The following is a 22,627-nucleotide window of genomic DNA, read 5'->3' as shown; positions in this document are numbered from 1 at the left end:
AGACTGAACGGGTACACATATGCTCAGTTAGGAAGGTAATACATGTACCAACAAAAATGTATACATGTAGTGATTGCATTAATCTATTACAAATTTTTCGTATATTTAATTCAATAATTTGTCAAAAGATTCGAATGTAATAACAATAATAATAATAACTGGACATTTTTAAGTGCCTAACCTATTGCTCTAGGCCCTTTACAAAAGAAAATATACAAAATAGAACAATTAAATGTACAACCTACATAAAACAATTGATCATACGGACAAAAATCACCACATGTACTGTTCACACAATATTCATATATGCTATACACACTATATATACACACTGTATATGTAACTGATCCAACAATAAACAAGTCGCGTAAGGCGAAAATACAACATTTAGTCAAGTAGCTGTCGAACTCACAGAATGAAACTGAACGCAATGCCATTTTTCAGCAAGACCGTATACTCGTAGCATCGTCAGTCCACCGCTCATGGCAAAGGCAGTGAAATTGACAAGAAGAGCGGGGTAGTAGTTGCGCTAAGAAGGATAGCACGCTTTTCTGTACCTCTCTTTGTTTTAACTTTCTGAGCGTGTTTTTAATCCAAACATATCATATCTATATGTTTTTGGAATCAGGAACCGACAAGGAATAAGATGAAAGTGTTTTTAAATTGATTTGGACAATTTAATTTTGATAATAATTTTTATATATCTAATTTTCAGAGCTTGTTTTTAATCCAAATATAACATATTTATATGTTTTTGGAATCAGAAAATGATGGAGAATAAGATGAACGTAAATTTGGATCGTTTTATAAATTTTTATTTTTTTTTACAATTTTCAGATTTTTAATGACCAAAGTCATTAATTAATTTTTAAGCCACCAAGCTGAAATGCAATACCGAAGTCCGGGCTTCGTCGAAGATTGCTTGACCAAAATTTCAATCAATTTGGTTGAAAAATGAGGGCGTGACAGTGCCGCCTCAACTTTCACGAAAAGCCGGATATGACGTCATCAAAGACATTTATCAAAAAAATGAAAAAAACGTATGGGGATTTCATAAACAGGAACTCTCATGTCAAATTTCATAAAGATCGGTCCAGTAGTTTAGTCTGAATCGCTCTACACACACACACACACGCACAGACACACACGCACAGACACACACGCACAGACACACATACACCACGACCCTCGTATCGATTCCCCCCTCGATGTTAAAACATTTAGTCGTAACTTGACTAAATGTAAAAAGAGCATGATGAATGATGTGGGTTCAGATCTTATTGCATTTAAGCTGTCAAGTACACTTCACGCGGGGGGAATCATAGTGTGTCTTTCAGCTACCCAAGAGATGGTCTCTTCAATGGGAAACTGTATAAACGTCATTCTTTCTTTAAAGGCACAGTCCTTCCCATGTGAACTATTTGGCTTACCTCTTGCGTCTGGCCAAGCTTTTGCATGGAACACGGCCATCCCTCCAGTAAGACACATACCCCAAACCAACCTGACTGCTTTCTGAGCACAGTGGCATTTTATTTCTAATTAAGTTAACAAAGGGAAGTAATTGCCCTGAATGCAATAACATGTAAGTGAGAGTTATTCGTAACCATTCTTCTGGCACCTGAGAGAATAACAAGCATTGAAATGAACAAGCGACTTTCATCCTCTGATTTCTTAAAAGCCACAACATGTGTATGTTCAATCTATAAATGTGATTTGTGGTGTGTGTGTGTCCAAGTCGAAGCTCCCATGTAAAAGCCTGGACACATCTCAGATGGTGAGCAAAGCTGTTTTTCATGGGAAGGAATGTGCCTTTAATCTCAGTGATGAAAGAATATCAGGGGTATGAATTTGTACTTCGTCTATAACACACAAATCACAGATTCAAGACCTCAATTCCATACTAGTTCGGGATTCATCAAAGATTGCTTGATTCAATTTGATCGAAAAATGAGTGCGTGACAGTGCCGACTCAACTTACCAAAAGGAAAAAAATAGTCTGGAGATTTCATCTGGAAGAATTTGTTTGTAAAGTTTCATGAAGATCTAACCAGTAGTTTCCTCAGAATCGCTCCACACACACACACACACACACACACACACCACCACCACAACACTCGGCTCGATTCCCAGTCTATGTTTATAAGACCAGAGATGGCACGAAATTTTGGTCCAATTTTGAGTTCTTAGCATTTTTAGGTACTTTATACACCATAGAATCATTGTGCGAAGTTATTTTGTCATCGTCAACCTCTTTCTTGCCATAAAGCGATCACTTTCAAAATGTTTTATCAACATTAATTTTGACACTATTTAAAAAAATGTTGACGCTGTTTTCTCAGAATTGTTTTTGAACACAAGCAGCGTTAATGGGAACTATTCATCTTCGAGACTAATTGTTCAATCTTCTTACTTTAAAAAAAAAATGTCATCAGAAATTATGTAACAGAGAGACTATATTATTTATTGAGGAATAATTTTAGAAGTTCTGTCAAAGTACCAAAATTAGCTTTTTTTCCGAAATGAATTTTGGTGTCCGTGATATATATACACAGGAAACAAAATATGTTCATAAATATGAAAAAGTTGCTCTGTTACTGGATCTAGGAGTCTGTCCAGTTAGAGTAAAATAAAACACACAATAGCTACATGTTTTACCCTAAAAGTCGCAAGAAACGTCATTTCTGACCCATTAATCCTTCAAATATTACTTTATAGGACAACAAACACTTTTTTCTGAGTTTTTTTGATAGAGGACCTTGAAAAAAAAGGGAAAAGCTTTCCAAAAAAACAAATCTTAATTTCCGTGCCATCTCTGCCTTTAAAACAAATTTGTTTTGTTTTGATTTGTGTTTAGTTTTTTTGTACTTGTTTTCTTGTATGTGTTTTTGTTTGTTTGTTTGTTTTCACTTGTTTCGTCACTTTGTCTTATTTGTTTTCTGTTTACAGTGTGTGTGTTTTTGTGTGTGTGCTTTACGCGAGTAATTTCCCTTGTCAGTACCACGTGAGACAACAAAGATGGCTTCCGTACACATGTGTTACACCAGTTCAAGCTGCAATCGCGTCCCTCACTGTGCCGACTGGGGGAGAAATGGCCTGATAAGTTACGGATCATGTAGTGGCGTTGTTGTTTATCGCCCAGATGTAAGTACCAAGTCAATATTTAACACTGACGACAAAAGTTGCAAGGACACACACTCACACACACGCACAAACACACGCAACATTCATGCACACAAAGCACAACCTCACATGCACATAGTCAAACACATACACCCTTCCATGAAAACACACTCACACACACACACACACACACACACACTCTCTCTCTCTTATACACACACACACAACATTCATGCACACAAAGCACAACCTCGCATGCACATAGTCAAACACACACACCTTCACATGAAAACACATACATACACGCACACACAAACACACACTCTCTCTCTCTTATACTCACAGTCACACACACTTGTGCGCGCACCAATCATTCCAAGAAAGTGACAAAACACACACTCACACGCACATGGACAGACAGACACACTATAAAGCACCCCAACACACACGTGTACACCCACTCACATGTGCACACAAACATGTACACACAAGCCACGCAAGAGAGGGGATGACGTCACGCTGCATTGACGTCAAAACATCTTGACGTCGTACGCTTGCGTGAGCATATTGCTGTAGTCTCGGAAATTCTACCCCAACAAAGCGGCCCTGGGTGGTGATGGATCAAAAATCGAAGAATTAGTCGGCACCCACCGTATTTCAGTTAGTATGTTCCCAATTTTTGGTGAACTTCGATCCCGAACTGTAGAATCAGTTAGGTCACTAAGAATCATTCTTTATCATGTATTATCGGCATGAACATTTCTCAAGTCGATTAGAGTATAGCGTTCGTGGGATACCGCCAGCTTTGCTGGGATAACAGTATGATTTCATCATTAATTAACTACTCATAGTCATAATACATACATGTTTTATAAACATGGAACCCACAAATGTCGTGTCTGACATGCACCAAGAGCATCCTTCCTGATACATACCAAAAATCTACAACCTTAATTGATGCTTTCTGATTCTATACACAGAGGATTTTTTGTTCACTGACTTAATCAAGTACCTGACACCTACGTCAATGATCCGCAAATTTAACTAAACTATAAAAATGTGTGAAATATGTCCAATCTGGACAGAAAGCAGCACGCTGTTGATTGTTGGTATGTATCCAACAGGAAGGATGCTCTTTTCCCGAATAAAAGCCTGGACAGATCCGTGGTGGTTTCCATGATTGAACTTGAAGCAGACCTATAGTGCCTTATCCCCCTTCGTTTGTACACGCAAGCACAAGACCAAGTGCGCACGGAAAAGATCCTGTAATCCATGTTGGAGTTCGATGGGTTATGGAAACACGAAAATACCCAGCATGCCTACCCAATGAAAGCGTAGTGAAGCTGACTATGCTCTCAGAGTATAGGGTGGGGAACCCAAATGAGCTCACACATCACCAGAATTTCTGGAACGCTGAAGAAGAAGAAGAACTTGAAGAACTAAATTAGAAGCAGCTTGTAAGTTGTATGATATATATATGTTAGGCGCGTTTGATCGATCTGCGCGATCGCGCGATCGCGCTGCGCGTTTAGTGGATCGATCAAACGCGCACACATCGATCGATGTGTGCTCGTTTGATCAATACAAAGAATACAAGAATCGTTAAAACGCGCAGCTCTTATATACTTGCGCATTTGGACGATCCGTCTCACAAATCACCATACTACGCACACACACGTCTGCTGGCAATGACCGGAAGTTATGACCGGAAGTAGGCCTAGCTATAAGTGTCTAAACAACAATCTGTAAGACATTTTAAAAAAGAAGAAAAAATGGGATTATATTGTACCAAACACTTAGACTACCTCAAAGACATCACATCACAGGTATATATGCGTCGAGGTTGCACCTGATCATCCATTTCACATGTATTAGCTCATTGAGTGTTTAATTGTCCTTTAATAGCAAATGATTTAAAAGTTCAGCTGTTTTCATGAGATGTCAGAGGGATGGACAGAGATGAGGAAGGAGGGATTGGGGGGAGAGACTGAGAGACTAAGAGAGAGACTGAGAGAGAGAGAAAGTGTGTGTGTGAGAGAGAGAGAGAGAGAGAGAGAGAGAGAGAGAGAAGAGACAGAGAGCAGAGAGGAGAGAGACAGAGAAGAGAGAGAGACAGACAGACTAAGAGAGAGAGAGAGAGAGATCCGGAGAGACTGAGCGACTAAGAGAGAGAGAGAGAGAGAGAGATAGATAGAGAGAGAGATGGGGAGAGAGAGAGACTAAGAGAGAGAGAGAGACAGAGAGAGTGAAGAGACTGAGAGCGATAGAGAGAGAGAGAGAGAGAGAGAAGAGAGAGAGACTAAGAGAGAGAGAGAGAGAGAGAGAGAGAGACTAAGAGAGAGAGAGAGAGAGAGAAACATTGAAACATAGAACTTTATTACAGGAAAGATAGCATTAGGTCCGTAGGACCTTTCTTCCAGCTAGTCCTGATCTAAGCAAAATGGTTATAATCGAAATGGGAATACATAGGAACAAACTTTTTATGATGAAACGCAGACACACGCAATAATAGTAACTTTATAAGAATAAGATCATAAGAGAGAGAGAGGGAGAGAGAGAGAGAGAGAGAGAGAGAGAGAGAGAGAGAGAGAGAGAGAGAGAGAGAGAGAGACTGAGAGACTGTTTGAAAGATTGAGAGGCGTGACAACAAACAAATCAAAAACGTTGTTGGGGTATATTTCGGAACATTCATGTATTTGAAACTTTTCACTTCCGGCGTGCGATGTGTGTGTGTGGTAGGGAAGTGACAGATCGTCCAAATGCGCAAGTATAAGAGCTGCGCGTTTTAACGATTCTTGTATTCTTTGTAGCCTATTCTTTGCATCGATCAAATGCGCACACATCGATCGATGTGTGCGCGTTTGATTGATCCACCAAACGCGCAGCGCGATCGCGCGATCGCGCAGATCGATCAAACGCGCCTAACATATATATATATGTATTATGAAAACTTTCAGGTGTGTGAGCATTAAATCATATAAGTTATAAAATCCAAAAACAAAGAGACTGCCAGGAAGCCGAGCGAATGACGAAATCATGATTAAATTAAATTTAATTAGAGTAGTCGTCGCTTATAAAAAAAACACCTTGAGACCGAACAAAAGTGTTTTTAATAAGCGGCGTTTTTAATAAACGGCTGCGTGTTGAACATGTCCATCAGTAACGAAAGGTAAGAAGACTGACGCACGCATATAAGCTAAACTGATTACACCGTACAACCGTTTTGAAACTTTACCAAAAGCATTTTAATGACAAATAAAAACGATTCAGAATATGTACATGTATACAGGTGTGTTGACGCTTCCTGTGGTCTTGACTGGAGCCCTCTGCGATGTCAGTCCTAAGTTCGTCTTCTGTTTTTAGTGTCTGGCACAGAAATGATGCCGACACACCCAAAATGTCTGCACCCTCCCTCATACTTCTTGCATTCAGCTTTCGGTAGCTATCAAGCAAGTCAACTTTGTCTTTGGATGTCAGATCCATTCTTTTTCTTTTCTTTGAAGCTAAAGCTGAAGTTGAAGCCATTTTCAGTTTCACTGCTTATCCAGTGAGAAGAAAGACCAGACAGTGTTGAATTGTCATCTGACGGTTTACTGACAAGGGTGTGAGTTGTCATCTGACGGTTTACAAGGGTGTGATCACTGTTCACACAAACGCTGAAGTGTCTTGAGTTGTCATCTAACGGTTTACTGACAAGAATTCACGACCAGAAGGCGACTACTAACCCTCTGAGCAGAGAGAAAATGAACAAAAAGTGTTTTTATTAAACGGCCCCTGTATTTAATAACTGGCGGAATTTTACATAGGTTATAATTATAGTGATAAATCCAGACCGGACCAGACTGTATTTAAAAAACGTCTGTTTTTATTAACCGCGTTTTTTATAAGCGGCGACCACTGTATTAAATTATCATAATTTAATTAAATCATAATTTAAATTATTAAATTGAATTTCGTCATACAATCATTCATTCACTCGGCTTCCTGGCGAGTGGGCGAAAACTGAATTCCATCAAGATAAGATTATTGTGTTGTTTATCAGTTCACTTAAAAGGACCGTTGGGTCGACATATTTGTGACTGTAACGTAATTTTGTCAATAACAACGTTCAAACAACTTACCTTTCTTGTTTTTTTATTCATATAAATTATAATCAGCCATGTTCACCCAAAATCATTCCAGGGGACAACAGATCAACCAGCAGAAGCATTGTGCATGCTGATGTCTCACAAGGACAGGGTCAACTGCACTCGCTGGATTCCTGTCAAAAGTAAAAGTGAGCAATTTTTACTCAAGTAAAAGTGAGCAAATAAATGGCTGAAACTTTTGTACATGAAAACACATTCGGTAAAAATTGCTGGGAGATATAAAATTGCTAATACAAGTAATAGGTTTGATCAGTTTAACAATATATTCTTTTAAGTGTCACTGTTGATACTATTGATACCATCATTGTGGTTTATAATTGTAATTTTGCATGTGTTCTTGTAATGTTGCCACGTTTGGATGATGTTACTCATGAGTTGTATCCTTTCCATATGACTAAACCTCTGTGGTTTCAGACTCAGGGATTGAAAATGAACTCATTTCCTGCTCAGTGGACAAGACAGCTATACTTTGGCGACATGAAAATGGGGAGGTGAGGTCATACTCTGAGGGCAATAATAGTGCTGGTGTCAACTGTCATGGTAATACATGTACTAATAGATATGTGAGTGTGAATATATGTGTGTTGTTAACTAGGAACTATGATATGATTTGGAATACATGTGATTATGAAGGACTAAAAGATTTCTTGAGATGGATGGTTTGGTATAAATTTTTTTTTTAAATGGTGAGTTATTGGGATTCTTAATTTGTGACAAATCAAAGCAATCACAAGTACGTTGACCCAATGGTCTTTAAAGTGTACAGACAGACAAACACTTAGGGTACAGATAATAAACTTAGCTTCAAAAGCATTGCTGATGCTCAGTCTCTGGTGAGAATGATGGTCCAACAAACAAACATTGAAGGAATGGGGTGGGCCTGGAAATCTTTATCTGTAATGCTGCAAGTACAGTCGAACCTAAACGGCCAACCCAACGGGTCCCCAATGGGCTTATTCTCTCTAGAATTCACCTTTTCATAACGACCTCCTTCGTGTACACTACATTGGGGTGTGCACGTTAAAGATCCCACGATTGACAAAAGGGTCTTTCCTGGCAAAATTGTATAGGCATAGATAAAAAATGTCCACCAGAATACCCGTGTGACTTGGAATAATAGGCCGTGAAAAGTAGGATATGCGCCGAAATGGCTGCGATCTGCTGGTCGATGTGAATGCGTGATGTATTGTGTAAAAAATTCCATCTCACACGGCATAAATAGATCCCTGCGCCTTGAGTCCGAGTCTGGAGATACGCGCGCGATATAAGACTTCATATATATAAAAGCACTTTTGGTTGTACCCTTGGGTGGTCTTTGCAGACAGGGTCCACTGTATTACAATTAGCGTATCAAGTTGAATGTTCAAAAATTGGTGTGTTTAAGTGCAAGAGGGTGTTATTGCTCCTTGTTTGTGTGTATCCTTTTTTTACAGTGAACGTTTTTAGCACAGATGCGTGCTACATTTTAGGAACTAAAAACATTCATTGTTTAAGGCACATTTCATTATATATAAACATAAACAAACAAAAAACAAGTTAATTATGATTTTTAGTTTATATGAATAAAGCAGAATTTGATTATATGTATGTATAAATTTATATTTGTTTAAACCCTTCTGCACAGTACAAGAAGACAGCTGAGCTGCGCGGTCACACAGGCCCTGTAACAGTGGTGTCTGCACTCTACACACACACGGATTGTGTGTCAGTCGAACAAATGCCAGAGACACTCATCGCCACAACTTCCTCTGATTCCACTGTCAAGATCTGGAGGAGACTTGCCAACAGCCTTGGTAATATAAAGTACACTGATAATGGCTTCTGTTTCATGGTCACATTTTGCTCAAAAATTCCTGCTGTATGTAAATACTGTTTGAAGAATTTTTATTTTTTTAATTCTTATGCAAGACTTCTTTTGTTAAACTTTGAGATAGGATGCAGCAGAAAGTTATGCATTGTATTTGTTTACTATAGTATTCATTGAGCAAAAATGCTATGTTCCATTACATAACAGAAATAAACCCACTGGGATTGTTACATCTTGTTATCTTCAGAAAGCTGCCTGCTGAATGTTTTTTTCAAAATCTGTATTGTTTTGTTCAGTTTGATCACTCCAGCTTTTTCTTTGAGTGCATATGATTTTTTGGCTCTCTGTGTTGTGCCGCTATGTGATTTTGACATTGTTTTGACATTTGCAGAGGTGAATGAAATACAGGCTTTGGCATTTGGTACAGGCTTTGTTCTGGACCTTCATCTGCTGCTGATCCCTGGTACACAAGGCAAGTTCAAGTCATTGTGACCTGCAATACTTTACTGTTTTGTTGTTGTCTTGGCACACTTATAGCTTCTCGTAATCCTCGTTTGTTTGGCAAATTTGGTTGACCTCCATCAGATTTCAAGATCACTGTTACGGCAACAACAATGTCTTACACCGACAGTGTTTTTTCTTGAAAACTTCAATAAAGTAAGCCCTACATTTGCGAAGAGGAATCAATGGAGCATTCGCTCTTCTTGTTTCTAGTTATTTTTGTGTCAGAAGGTGCACAAGTTCCTTAGCCTTCGTTCTCAACAGTTTCTTTCCAACACCATGACCAGGCTACAAGTGAGGGGGACTTGGTGACACCAAACTTGATCTTCGGATTGGTCTCTCCATAGGTTTGGGGTTTATGAACACGTCTCATACACTCTTGTGACAGATTTGCTGACATATGTCAGTTTCATCTTTAGAAAATAACGACTGCCAGATTAGACAGTGTTTTATGTGTTACAGTTCCACTGTTGGCTTGCGGTGCTGATGACCATAAAGTTCACCTCTATGTACTTCAGCAAGAACAGGTATGGTTCATTAGGGACTTTCTGTAGCACTTTGAATAAGATTAAACCAGTCACTCTCGTGAACAGACACCCTCTGGCCGTTGCAAATCTGTCCCCAAATTGCACTTGCAGGTAGCCTCAAAGGATGGATTGTCTCCCCTCCCCTCATTCCCCCTGCACTGTTCCCTTCCCCCACCATCTTCAGATTGTCTATGCTTGTTCCTAAATGCTGTTTTCAATCTCATGCATTAAAATAGGACTCATAAAAATTGAGCATCATGTCTTGTGCTACTTTTCTAAATATCTATTTTTTTTTAGAAGAGCTTTAAAGCGTGAAATGTTGAATTTTGCTAATTCGTTGAGACTTTTTTTTATCCTTATGCTGCATGCTTTATTTGCAGTTTGTTCGTGTAATGACTTTGACTGGGCATGAGGACTGGATCAGAGGAGTTCACCTCACAGTGGATGGTTTGTCATTTATTTATTTCCCCAGTAGTAATGAGGTGTGTGTGTGTGTTGAGGCTGACAACAAATGCATTTTTAGTCACACATGAGAATCTTCAGACTTTTTGGTGAAATAAGACTTTCTTTGTGGCTCCAAAGGTTTAATCAAACAGCATTTTTTATCATCAGGCCTGGAATTTAGTCACTAGTTTGGACTCACAGGTCTTTTTCACACTATTTCACATATCCCATATATATCCAACGTCTGTTTGGTGGGTTGAAGATAATTCGAAGAAGCAGCACATGTTTCACAAATGTTCACCATGTCTGGCTTTGTTTTCAGATTCAGGAGAGATTTTGCTTGCCAGCTGTGCACAGGATAGCATGATCCGTCTGTGGCGACTGTCTCCACGGTCGGAAGACACTGGTGCCTCCACAATTACCATACGGGACCTGCCAACAGACCAAGACATTACAATGAAGGAGAAGACTTTTTCTTTCCTCTCGGAAGGTGAAGAGCGGAGAATCTGACCATGTTTATTGCAACTTATTTTCTTTTCTTATTGCACAACATCTTGAGTAACGTGGCTAAATGTTCTTAAAGCAGAGAGCAAAATAGCTCATTTTGTTTCAAAAATGCAGTGTGGGGCATGTGTGTGATTGGGTGTGTGTTTTTGTGGTGTTTTATTTTTAGGGGTGAGGGGTGGGGGGGTGGATAAGAAATAGAATACACCTTTACAGTTATCTTGTATTGTTCAGCAGAATTGCACTTCTCATACACTGATAGCAAACCTTAAAGGCTGTCATTAGTAACTATACACAGGCTGAAAATAAAACTTTAACAACTGTTAGATGTTATTTCAGTGTCTGTACTGCTTGTGTAACTACTCTAGATGGAAGGCTATACCAGCATTTTATGCGTGTTTACAGACCCATTGCTTAATGTGAAGCTTTTTCTGAACGGAGTGTGTGTGTGGTTTGTGGCAGGTGAACGGAAATACTTTGCAGTAACACTGGAGTCAGTTCTCAGTGGCCATGAAGGGTGGATCTACAGTGTCAAGTGGCAACCTCCGCTAAAAACTGGTGAGGCGCTCTGTATTATTACTTGCCATTGTCTCTGGCACGTTTAGATTTAGCTGTTCACGTGGATTTAAAGTCTCTATTGAGAAATCTTGAGCTTAAAATGATCTCAGAATGGATTTCTCAGTATGTCAAGCGTGCAGAGAGAAGAAAAGCTTGAGCAGCTCAGAGCAACCTGGCATGAAAGCTGATGGGTTTGATATTGAGGGAAAGCTAAAACTTTCATCCCTGTGTTCAGGGTCAGAAATGGCTTTTCTTTACTGGTCTTAACATTTTGTTTTGTATGTGTGACATCAGGTTTTGATAACAGTGCAACAGGCTGCTCACACTTCCCACAACCAGAGAATTAGGCCTGCAAAAGTTTCACAATGCTAAGAATTGATGAAAGCAATGAGGTTAAAAACAGCAAGCTGTAAGGGTAGAGAGGTGTTTTCCAATATTGTATTTCACAGTGAGCACAGACAGTGTATACCTCATTATGTTAATTTATTTTACATATGTTCCATGTTTGGCACCTCTGTTGCAGAGAAAGGAGCCTGGCATCAGCCACTGTGTCTCCTGTCAGCTAGCATGGACAAGACCATGATGGTCTGGAGCCCAGGCACTGACAATGGGGTGTGGGTGGAACAGGTATGCAATCAAGGCAGTTTGTACTCTGTTATGTTTTGCAAGTAATCAAACTGCTGTGTGTGCTGTATGCATTAGATCTTCTCCAGTGATCAAGTATGACTGTTTGGCCTTGTGATCAGACTCTTGACTGCTCGTTTTCATTGGCTAATGAGTGATAAGTAGTGTGATGCGATGTGGTGCAGAAAGAAAAATGTTTATGCATAATGAAAATGGACAGTTACGTTTTCTTATCTTATCTCATTTTGTTTTATTACACATACATATGCGGTTGCCTGAACAATAGCAGCAGAAACAATAACAACAACAGCACACGCACACACACATTCTCACTCCAAAAGGAACCACATCACCTTGTTGACTGAAACCAGCCATTTGTCCTACCAAGCCACCATCTTGGGAAAAGAGCTGTGATTATGTGTATGTATGTGCATGCTTGTGTTTGTGTGTGTGTGTGCATGTTTGTGTGTGTGTGTGTGTGTGTGTGTGTGTGTGTGTGTGTGTGTGTGTGTGTGTGGGCCTGTGGAAACCTTAACCAACCAGCAAAAGTTCCCGCTGGTCTTGGCAAAGCTCACACCATGTCTGATTTGCAGGTGCGTGTGGGAGAGGTGGGAGGCAACACGCTGGGTCTGTACGGAGGTCTCTTCAGTCCGCTGGGGGATTCCATCCTGGCTCATGGATACCAGGGAGCGCTGCACCAGTGGAAACGCAACACGGTTACAAATAGCTTATAATGTTGACACAACCTTTGTTTGAAATTTAAAACTTATTTGTTGAATATTGGTTGATTGGTTGATTTTGTTGTAAAGTGGCAAAATAGAATCAGATTCTTCCTGAGTAACATTCATTTGTAACATATACGGTTTGTGTGTGTGTGTGTGTGTGTGTGTGTGTGTGTGTGTGTTAACTGGTGGAGCAAGAGTTGAACTTCTATATTTTATGTCTTCTCTTTCCTTCATTCTGTTTTTAGATTAATTAAAATTCTCATTTCTCCTAGATACAAAATTGCTACTGTGTTTCACATTCGTAGTGTATGAAATGATGCAGTGTTGATGGATTGATTTGCTTTCTGTTTGGATAAATGAATTATTTCAAGTCTGCAATACTTCATCCATACACATACACTGGTATTTTCAGGACACCACGGTATGGGAACCAGCAGTGACAGGAGGCGGCCATTTTGAAAGCGTAGAGGATCTGGAATGGGACCGAGGGGGAGGTAACTTCATCCTGTCAACCAGTGTGGACCAAACTACTCGTCTCCATGCCCCCTGGGTCAAAGAGGGAAAATATGTGAGGGGTTTTTTCTTGGCCAGAAGTTAAGACAATAAAATGTCTTTTTAGTGTTTGTGTAGCTTACTGCATGACTTGAAGAAAAGTTATATGTATATAGATATTGCTGCAAGAACACAGTGATGAACAGAGTTTTTCATTTATTTATTTTATTTTTTTTTTGCGGTTTTTGTCTTCTTTGATTTGTTACATGACAAGGTGTTTGTATTTTTTCTATAGTTTATTCCAGGCAAATTGATTTATATCCTTGTTTAGTAGTTTCAAACTTGATCTTTTCATGCCATGCAGGTTTTATTTAAGGTTTGGATTTTCATTGATTTCATCAGACTGATTCTTTAACAAGTCTTTTGATGTAAGCTCTTCTTCTTCTTCTTCTTCTTGGCGTTCGCAGAGGTTACACGATCAGTCCAGCACTGTGATGTAAGCAGAATGGTGTTCAAGTTCTTGCCTGTTATTCACTGTATTTGTTCATTTGTTTTGTGGCAGACTGCGTGGTACGAGATAGCCAGACCCCAGGTGCATGGCTATGACATGCAGTGTCTGACCATGATCAACCGCTACATGTTTGCTTCTGCGGGGGATGAAAAAGTCACCAGAGTTTTCAAGGCTCCACGCAACTTCATATCAAATTTTTGCAATATCTGCGGTTTGAACCAGCAGACAGAACTGAACAGAGAGGTAATGCAGTAAGCTATGATGGTAAATGAGTCTGCATAGAAGTATTAAGTATTGTTATTGTTATTTACTATTGCACATGTACAGTGCTAACTATCTCCTGTTTCTTCTTCCTTTTTTACATTTAATCAAGTTTTGACTGAATGTTTTAACGTAGAGGGGGGAATCGAGACGAGGGTCGTGGTGTATGTGCGTGTGTGTGTGTGTGTGTGTGTGTCTGTCTGTGTGTGTGTGTAGAGCGATTCAGACTAAACTACTGGACCGATCTTTATGAAATTTGACATGAGAGTTCCTGGGTATGAAATCCCCGAACGTTTTTTTCCTTTTTTTGATAAATGTCTTTGATGACGTCATATCCGGCTTTTCGTGAAAGTTGAGGCGGCACTGTCACGCCCTCATTTTTCAACCAAATTGGTTGAAATTTTGGTCAAGTAATCTTCGACGAAGCCCGGACTTCGGTATTGCATTTCAGCTTGGTGGCTTAAAAATTAATCAATGACTTTGGTCATTAAAAATCTGAAAATTGTAAAAAAAAATAAAAATTTATAAAACGATCCAAATTTACGTTCATCTTATTCTCCATCATTTTCTGATTCCAAAAACATATAAATATGTTATATTTGGATTAAAAACAAGCTCTGAAAATTAAATATATAAAAATTATTATCAAAATTAAATTGTCGAAATCAATTTAAAAACACTTTCATCTTATTCCTTGTCGGTTCCTGATTCCAAAAACATATAGATATGATATGTTTGGATTAAAAACACGCTCAGAAAGTTAAAACAAAGAGAGGTACAGAAAAGCGTGCTATCCTTCTTAGCGCAACTACTACCCCGCTCTTCTTGTCAATTTCACTACGCGACTTGTTTGTTTCTTTAAAGAACCCCCAACTAAAACTTTGTTTGTATTGATTTGAAGTTAATCACTTTGATTGTATATACTAATAGAATAAAACAAAACAAAAGATAGAAGCAAAAAGGACAGAAAGAAAGAAAATGCAAAATGGATGGTTTTCATCATCAACCTAAAACGTTTATAACAATTCCATTGGTGACTGTGGATCTTTGTCAAATAAAAAGAATAGATTGACATTAGATGTTGACAGTGATATCTAGGAAAGAATCCCAATGGGATTCCACCTTTTAAGACCTCCAGAAATCCGAGAAAATGGATGTTATTAGAGAGGGATTCCTAGAATGTAAGTACATTTACAGATGTTATGAAACAAAAAAACAGAAAAAACAAGGTCTTAAAAAAAGGGGAGGGGGGGCTTATATTGTGCGCCTTAAAAGGGGAGTTCAACTGGGTCGCTATCCATGAATTGAACCATGTTCTAGGAGGCGACCTCACTGCCTGAAGGTGCGAGCGTTCCGGCACTTGGTTTGTCCAACAAAGCAATATACGATGGGTCCCAGTCTACTGTACAAGATGACCGTCTGATACAAACATCCAACAACGTACAGTATTCAGAGCCCTACTTCAGTCCTTTGGACCTCACAGGTTTTTTAAAATTTATTTCATGTCCTCTGTTATTTTGTTCTTCTCTGCCCAAAAATGTATTAAAAAAAATTCACAGACACCAGAGACGGTAAAGGGAGGCAATCGTTTCCACTGCCAGTTTGCTAAATAGGCCAGAAAGGATGAGTTGTTTCCCATGAACCGTTTTCTACCTGGAAGTGTGTTTCCAACCCCACCCAAAAGTGTGTTGGTGTCTCAAAGAGCAAAACTTTTTCCGAAATCCAATAATATACCAATTTCTTTGAAAATATTTGGATAATGTGTTAAATTTACCCTCGTACATGTTATGTTAATTAGAAACATTTAAGAATCAAATATTTCACAAAAGCAAACCAATTTAATGTAAGTGCATCAGATATTTAATGATATTTTTTGGAAATGTGTCAAAATTCGGCAAAATTCGGTGTGTTGAAAGAGTTAAGCACTGTTTGTATACCTGGGTTTTTTTGGTTTTTTGTGTGTGCCTGGTTTATGTAAAATTGTTGTTTTTCTCTTATTCCCTGCATATATGTCAAAATCTTATAGAGATTATCTGGAATTTGTGGGACAGTACTCGGTTATACATTGGGCACAGTGTAGTTGATTTATAGTGCATGTTTGCCTTGCAGAGCAAAATTCTGCTTCTCACCTTTGAAAACCAATGCTGTTTGTTTTTTATTGTGTTTCTCTATGTGCACTTGCAGCGCCCCCCAGTGAAGAGCACCTGCTGCAAAACACTCTGTGGCCTGAGGTCCACAAACTGTACGGGCATGGTTATGAAGTGTTTGCTTTAGCCTGCAATCCTGCTGGCACACTTCTGGCTTCATCATGCAAGGTATTTGCTTGAATTTTCTATGTAATACAGTCGTTCGAAAGGCTTTGTTGTATCAATGTGAAGCAAATGATAACAGGAACATATTTTTGAGAGGCCAATAATAATAAACTGTAGAGAAAAGAAATGTGCATCGAAGTTGGCATGCATTCTCTCAACCTCTTTGCACAGCCTGCCTTTGCCCCTTCTCTTACCTTACCAAGCCTTTTTTTACTTCTGACTATAAACTGCAGTTGCTGATACTGAGACAGAACATGTCTGTGAAAATTATTTGAGATCATTACACTTTCAGTAGTGACTGTGAGGTGCATGTTCGGCTTAAAATAATGCTGTTTTTGGTAAGATCTCAGAGTACACGCACTTCTATTGTTTGATATTCTAGGCAGCCAAAGCAGAACATGCCAACATCTTGCTGTGGGACACAAGTACCTGGCAGAAAGTTGCTTCCCTTGACGGCAGCACATTGACTGTGGTGCAGATGGCGTTCTCCCCGACTGGCCGTTTCCTGCTTGCAGTGTCACGCGATCGCACTTGGTCCCTCTACAGCTGTCAAGGTAACTTTTTTAAAGGTCAGGGTTTCTCTGGACCAAATTAGCCTTGTGAATTTTTGCAGATTTGTGCAGCGAGAAGTAATCGACTAACGGTCACAATTTTTGTTTACATGTTTCTAAGTCAGTACAACAAAAACAGTTGGGGATGGGGCTTGGATAAAAGTGACATTATTCCAGCTTATTACTGAGTCAGTGCACAAGATGAAAATCATGTAAGAAGTGTTGTCTCTCAGCAGCTACTATTTTTGCCAATAAAAATGTAAAAACTCTACCCAAATGTTACACTTGGAGATCATATTGATTTTATTGATGTGATAGCAGAAAATGTATGCATAACTCTAATAAAGCATCTGTTGGAGGTGGGTGAACCTGATTGTTATACCGTTTCTATTGCTTTTGGTCGCTGTAGATGGGAAATATTCTCGAGTCAGCTTTGTGGACAAGAAGACAACCAGCCATTCTCGAATCATCTGGGCCTGTGCTTGGAGCCATGATGAAAACTACTTCTTCACTGCTTCCAGAGACAAAAAGGTCTGCTTTTAATACAACTCAAACACTACTCTCTTCTCAGACATGTATTCTTACTTATAAGCTGTTTGCATGGTTGTGTATGCGCATATGGTTTGCCAGGAGCCACACATGTTTAAAACTGTAAAAGAAAGTAGAATGAACAAAATAAAGAGTGGTTAGTTTATGGAAGGTTTCAAAATGAAACAAACATTCATTAAACATTCCATAATGATAAAGTAATCTTCTTGTTTTTGATTCTAGGTTTGGGAAGATTAGCTGTCTTAAAACACAAGAAAAAACACAACAGGAACCAGTGTTTCGGTATTTATTTTCCAATATTTTGTCAGCCGAAGATAGCTGAATTCTTCCGAATAACTGGAAAAGGAATGCCCATATTGAACAGATATAAGCTGTCTGTCCGTTTAAGATTTCTAATAAAGTAAACACTCACATGTTTATTGTTCTTGTACCAGACCACTTACCTTGAATTAAACCTAACATTGTTTGCTTGTGATTGGTAACTTGAAATGCTATTTGTGTGTGTGGTGCAGGTGTTGGTGTGGAGTTTGAGCGAGGTCTGTCAGACACAGCCCCCTACACCGGTGTCATCCATGGAGATGAAGGATTCTGTCACAGCTGTTGATGTTGCCCCTGTCACCCTGCCTGATGGAAGGTGAGTGGAGGATTCTGTCACAGCTGTTGATGTGTCCCCTGTCACCCTGCCTGATGGAAGGTGAGTGAAGGATTCTGTCACAGCTGTTGATGTGTCCCCTGTCACCCTGCCTGATGGAAGGTGAGTGGAGGATTCTGTCACAGCTGTTGATGTGTCCCCTGTCACCCTGCCTGATGGAAGGTGAGTGAAGCATTCTGTCACAGCTGTTGATGTGTCCCCTGTCACCCTGCCTGATGGAAGGTGAGTGAAGCATTCTGTCACAGCTGTTGATGTTGCCCCTGTCACCCTGCCTGATGGAAGGTGAGTGAAGCATTCTGTCACAGCTGTTGATGTTGCCCCTGTCACCCTGCCTGATGGAAGGTGAGTGAAGCATTCTGTCACAGCTGTTGATGTGTCCCCTGTCACCCTGCCTGATGGAAGGTGAGTGGAGGATTCTGTCACAGCTGTTGATGTGTCCCCTGTCACCCTGCCTGATGGAAGGTGAGTGGAGGATTCTGTCACAGCTGTTGATGTGTCCTCTGTCACCCTGCCTGATGGAAGGTGAGTGAAGCATTCTGTCACAGCTGTTGATGTGTCCTCTGTCACCCTGCCTGATGGAAGGTGAGTGAAGGATTCTGTCACAGCTGTTGATGTGTCCTCTGTCACCCTGCCTGATGGAAGGTGAGTGAAGCATTCTGTCACAGCTGTTGATGTGTCCCCTGTCACCCTGCCTGATGGAAGGTGAGTGAAGCATTCTGTCACAGCTGTTGATGTGTCCCCTGTCACCCTGCCTGATGGAAGGTGAGTGAAGCATTCTGTCACAGCTGTTGATGTGTCCCCTGTCACCCTGCCTGATGGAAGGTGAGTGAAGCATTCTGTCACAGCTATTGATGTGTCCCCTGTCACCCTGCCTGATGGAAGGTGAGTGAAGCATTCTGTCACAGCTGTTGATGTGTCCCCTGTCACCCTGCCTGATGGAAGGTGAGTGAAGCATTCTGTCACAGCTGTTGATGTGTCCCCTGTCACCCTGCCTGATGGAAGGTGAGTGAAGCATTCTGTCACAGCTGTTGATGTGTCCCCTGTCACCCTGCCTGATGGAAGGTGAGTGGAGGATTCTGTCACAGCTGTTGATGTGTCCCCTGTCACCCTGCCTGATGGAAGGTGAGTGGAGGATTCTGTCACAGCTGTTGATGTGTCCCCTGTCACCCTGCCTGATGGAAGGTGAGTGGAGGATTCTGTCACAGCTGTTGATGTGTCCCCTGTCACCCTGCCTGATGGAAGGTGAGTGGAGGATTCTGTCACAGCTGTTGATGTGTCCCCTGTCACCCTGCCTGATGGAAGGTGAGAACCCACATTTTCAGAGACAAGTCAATGAGAAGGTGTGCAAAGTAGAATCGGTGTAATACCTCATGATCTCACATTTATGATTCGCTGTCGGCACAAGACGGTCCACTTGCTTTCGTAGGGGGTACGGCTTTCACCTCTAAAACAAAAAGGAAGGAGAAAAAAGGGTAAGATAAAACCCCTTGATTGTTCGAAGAATTTAATGTTTGAAATCAATGGAAACCCATCCACATACAAGATATATCAATTAGACCCAAACTGAGAAATAAACCATCTTTCTGCAATTCAAAGGGCAAATACAGGGGTTGTTTCATTATTATTATTTTTATAGTAAAGTACGTATTTGATACTTTCTTTTTTCTTTCTTTATTTGGTGTTTAACGTCGTTTTCAACCACGAAGGTTATATCGCGACGGGGAAAGGGGGGAGATGGGATAGAGCCACTTGTCAATTGTTTCTTGTTCACAAAAGCACCAATCAAAAATTTGCTCCAGGGGCTTGCAACGTAGTACAATGTATTACCTTACTGGGAGAATGCAAGTTTCCAGTACAAAGGACTTAACATTTCTTACATGCTGCTTGACAAAAATCTTTACAAAAATTGATTATATTCTTTACAAGAAACGCTTAACAAGGGTAAAAAGAGAAACAGAATCCGTTAGTCGCCTCCTACGACATGCTGGGGAGCATCGGGTAAATTCTTCCCCCTAACCTGCGGGGGGCGTATTTGATACTATGATGGCAGTCAAGGGGTTGATTGGTCCACTGGTTCAAAACATACACAGCTGAAGACAAAAGATATTTTCTAGGGCTTAGCAGTAGCACAAAAGTCCACCAGAAATGTGAAGGTAGACTGGGCTGAAAGGGTTAAATGATGGCAGATACAGTGTAAACATTCTCATGATACAGGTATGTGCTGGCGACCGGACTGGATGGGGGAGAACTTGCGCTGCACACGTGGAACAAAGCTCAGTCTGCTGGAGATGCTAGTGCCTGGACTCACTTCCATGTAGAAAAATGGTGAGTGTGCATCAACTCCTCTTATTTTTGTGCAGCCCCACTTTTTTAAGACCTCCCAAAATCTGAGAACACCAGATCTTAAAAAGGAAGTTGTCTTAAAATAGAGGCAAGTTAAGAGACTGAGTGAGAGGTTACGAACAGAAAATTTGAGAGGTCTCAAAAGGGGGCAAGTCTTAAGGGGTTGCTGTCCAATGGGGATTGTTCTCTTATTCAGCGTTTGAGAATGGGAAGGTCCGTTTAGCAAGGATTGACAAAGATCTGTGAGAAAATTGTTCCTGAATGATTGGGGCATTGAGAGTGTTTTCCTAATTTCCACATGCAGATAAAATTGACATTTTTTTCTTAAATCATATTTTAACAAGCATAATTATCATGTTTACATAAGTTTGAGAATGTGTAATTAAAACTCTGTGTCCATGTAGGATTGGTAAATTTAAATGTTTGCTCTGTATTGCAGTAACTGCCACCAGCTGACTGTGAAGAGACTGAGGTTCAGACCCGTGGTAGGGCTGGCGGGTCAGCAGCAGACGGACAGCGAGGTATCGTCATGGCTACAACTGGCATCTTGCGGTGCAGACTTTTGTGTCAAGGTGCTCAACGTCAACTTGAAGACTTTATAGCACAATGTTCATTGTCAAGGAACTCTTTCAAACAAATCTGACTGCTGAGAAGTGAATCTGATTGGAGCTGTCTTCAAGACCATGCCAGATTTTGTGTAAAATGTCATGAGAAATGCAGCGCATAAGAACAGGGTGTGTTACTACTTCCAGTGGTACCTTAGATAAAAGGACACCCCTGTGACCAGCCAAGTGTCCCTACATTGCAGGTGGCCTAGGTATATTTTGGTAAGGATAATGGACAAAGGGACGACAGGTGTTCTTTCTTGGGAAGTCATGGGAAGGGCCTCATGTCACAGGTACCTCTGTACTTCCAACTTTTCCTGTGGAACAGTTGAAGTGCATTCATAACAGTGAAGCTGCTTGAATCTCTCACCTCATATTGCACCAGCTTTTTTGTTGTCGTAACAACTGAAAGGCGCCAAATGCCTCCGATATTTGCAAGGTTTATTATTGTTTTTCATGTCTTACCAATGACTGACCATGACTGTGATCAAGTTTTATGTGGTATCCATCTTGCTGGTGGTTCAGTGTACCTACCTTCCTTTTTGTGTAAATGGCTGTGCCCGCCACCAAAGATAGTTCCCAAGCTGTTGCATCCTTTCACTTAAACACACACCAAAAAAACACCTTGGCTGCTTCCTGTGCAAAGTGAATTTTTTTTGCTGAATTAAGTTTGCAGGTTGACATAGGGGATGATAGGCTTCAGTTATGAAATTAACTTTGCAAAAAATTCCCCTTCTGCAGTCAAGCTATAGATTGTGGGCATGTGTCAAAGTGGTAGGATACTCCAAGTGCATGTACAAGCCTGGACAGATCTGCTCTTAGATGGTTTGTATTATGATGGTTTGAAGTTTACATGGGTAAAAAGAGCTCTTTGAATGTTCAGGAAGTATGAATGAATGGCTATTTTATGCTTCCGCAATAAAACTGAACACAGATGAAATTTGGAATGATTGCATTTACCCATGGCATGCCTTTGTTTGAATTCATATTTATTCCCAAGCAGGTAAAACTTCCATGTGCCTGTTCCTTCAATTTGGTTTGTTATGCTGTTAGCTAGTATCAGCCACTCACTGACCTGATGACATGGATGTTAAATCCTAAAACATGCACACACAAACTTCTCATATATGCGGGAAACATTGACCCTTTTTTACTTTTATTTTGTTCTTGAGAGAGCGACAGGTTGAAAACCACCCTTTAGATAAAAAAAAGGCAAAAATACAACATTAAGTCAAGCTCAGTCGAACTCACAGAATGAAACTGAACGCACTGCATTTTCGTGGCAAAGGCGGTGAAATTGACAATCCAGAAAAGCGCTGTTGCGGTAGCGCTGAGGAGGATAGCACGCTTTACTGTATCTCTATTCTTTTTAACTTTCTGAACGTGTTTTTAA

At 40.2% G+C, this 22,627-nt stretch overlaps 1 protein-coding gene across 1 annotated transcript; it reads left to right on the top strand.

Moving 5' to 3' along the window:
• The first annotated feature begins 2,984 nt into the window (after window positions 1-2,984).
• Window positions 2,985-22,174, top strand: LOC138981691 (elongator complex protein 2-like). The gene is made up of 20 exons (XM_070354709.1): window positions 2,985-3,141; window positions 7,303-7,396; window positions 7,683-7,759; window positions 8,893-9,061; window positions 9,467-9,547; window positions 10,039-10,103; window positions 10,484-10,550; window positions 10,870-11,037; window positions 11,514-11,609; window positions 12,133-12,236; window positions 12,827-12,949; window positions 13,371-13,526; window positions 14,013-14,204; window positions 15,543-15,705; window positions 16,407-16,537; window positions 16,917-17,088; window positions 17,495-17,616; window positions 18,147-18,268; window positions 20,501-20,611; window positions 21,069-22,174. The coding sequence occupies exons 1-20, from the start codon at window positions 3,016-3,018 to the stop codon at window positions 21,229-21,231; spliced, it is 2,502 nt and encodes an 833-aa protein (XP_070210810.1). The 5' UTR covers window positions 2,985-3,015; the 3' UTR covers window positions 21,232-22,174.
• Window positions 22,175-22,627: the final 453 nt, after the last annotated feature.

This window comes from Littorina saxatilis, linkage group LG12 (genome assembly GCF_037325665.1).
Source record: "Littorina saxatilis isolate snail1 linkage group LG12, US_GU_Lsax_2.0, whole genome shotgun sequence".
Taxonomy (NCBI): Eukaryota; Metazoa; Mollusca; class Gastropoda; order Littorinimorpha; family Littorinidae; genus Littorina; species Littorina saxatilis.
The sequence above is the reverse complement of the archived record's forward strand: the minus strand, read 5'-3'. Positions and strand labels throughout refer to the sequence as shown.

Coding starts and splice junctions, on each gene's coding strand:
- LOC138981691 (XM_070354709.1), top strand. CDS start 3,016: ATGGCTTCCGTACACATGTGTTACACCAGTTCAAGCTGCAATCGCGTC. Junction 3,142..7,302: donor TTGTTGTTTATCGCCCAGAT/GTAAGTACCAAG, acceptor AAATCATTCCAG/GGGACAACAGATCAACCAGC. Junction 12,950..13,370: donor ACCAGTGGAAACGCAACACG/GTTACAAATAGC, acceptor TGGTATTTTCAG/GACACCACGGTATGGGAACC.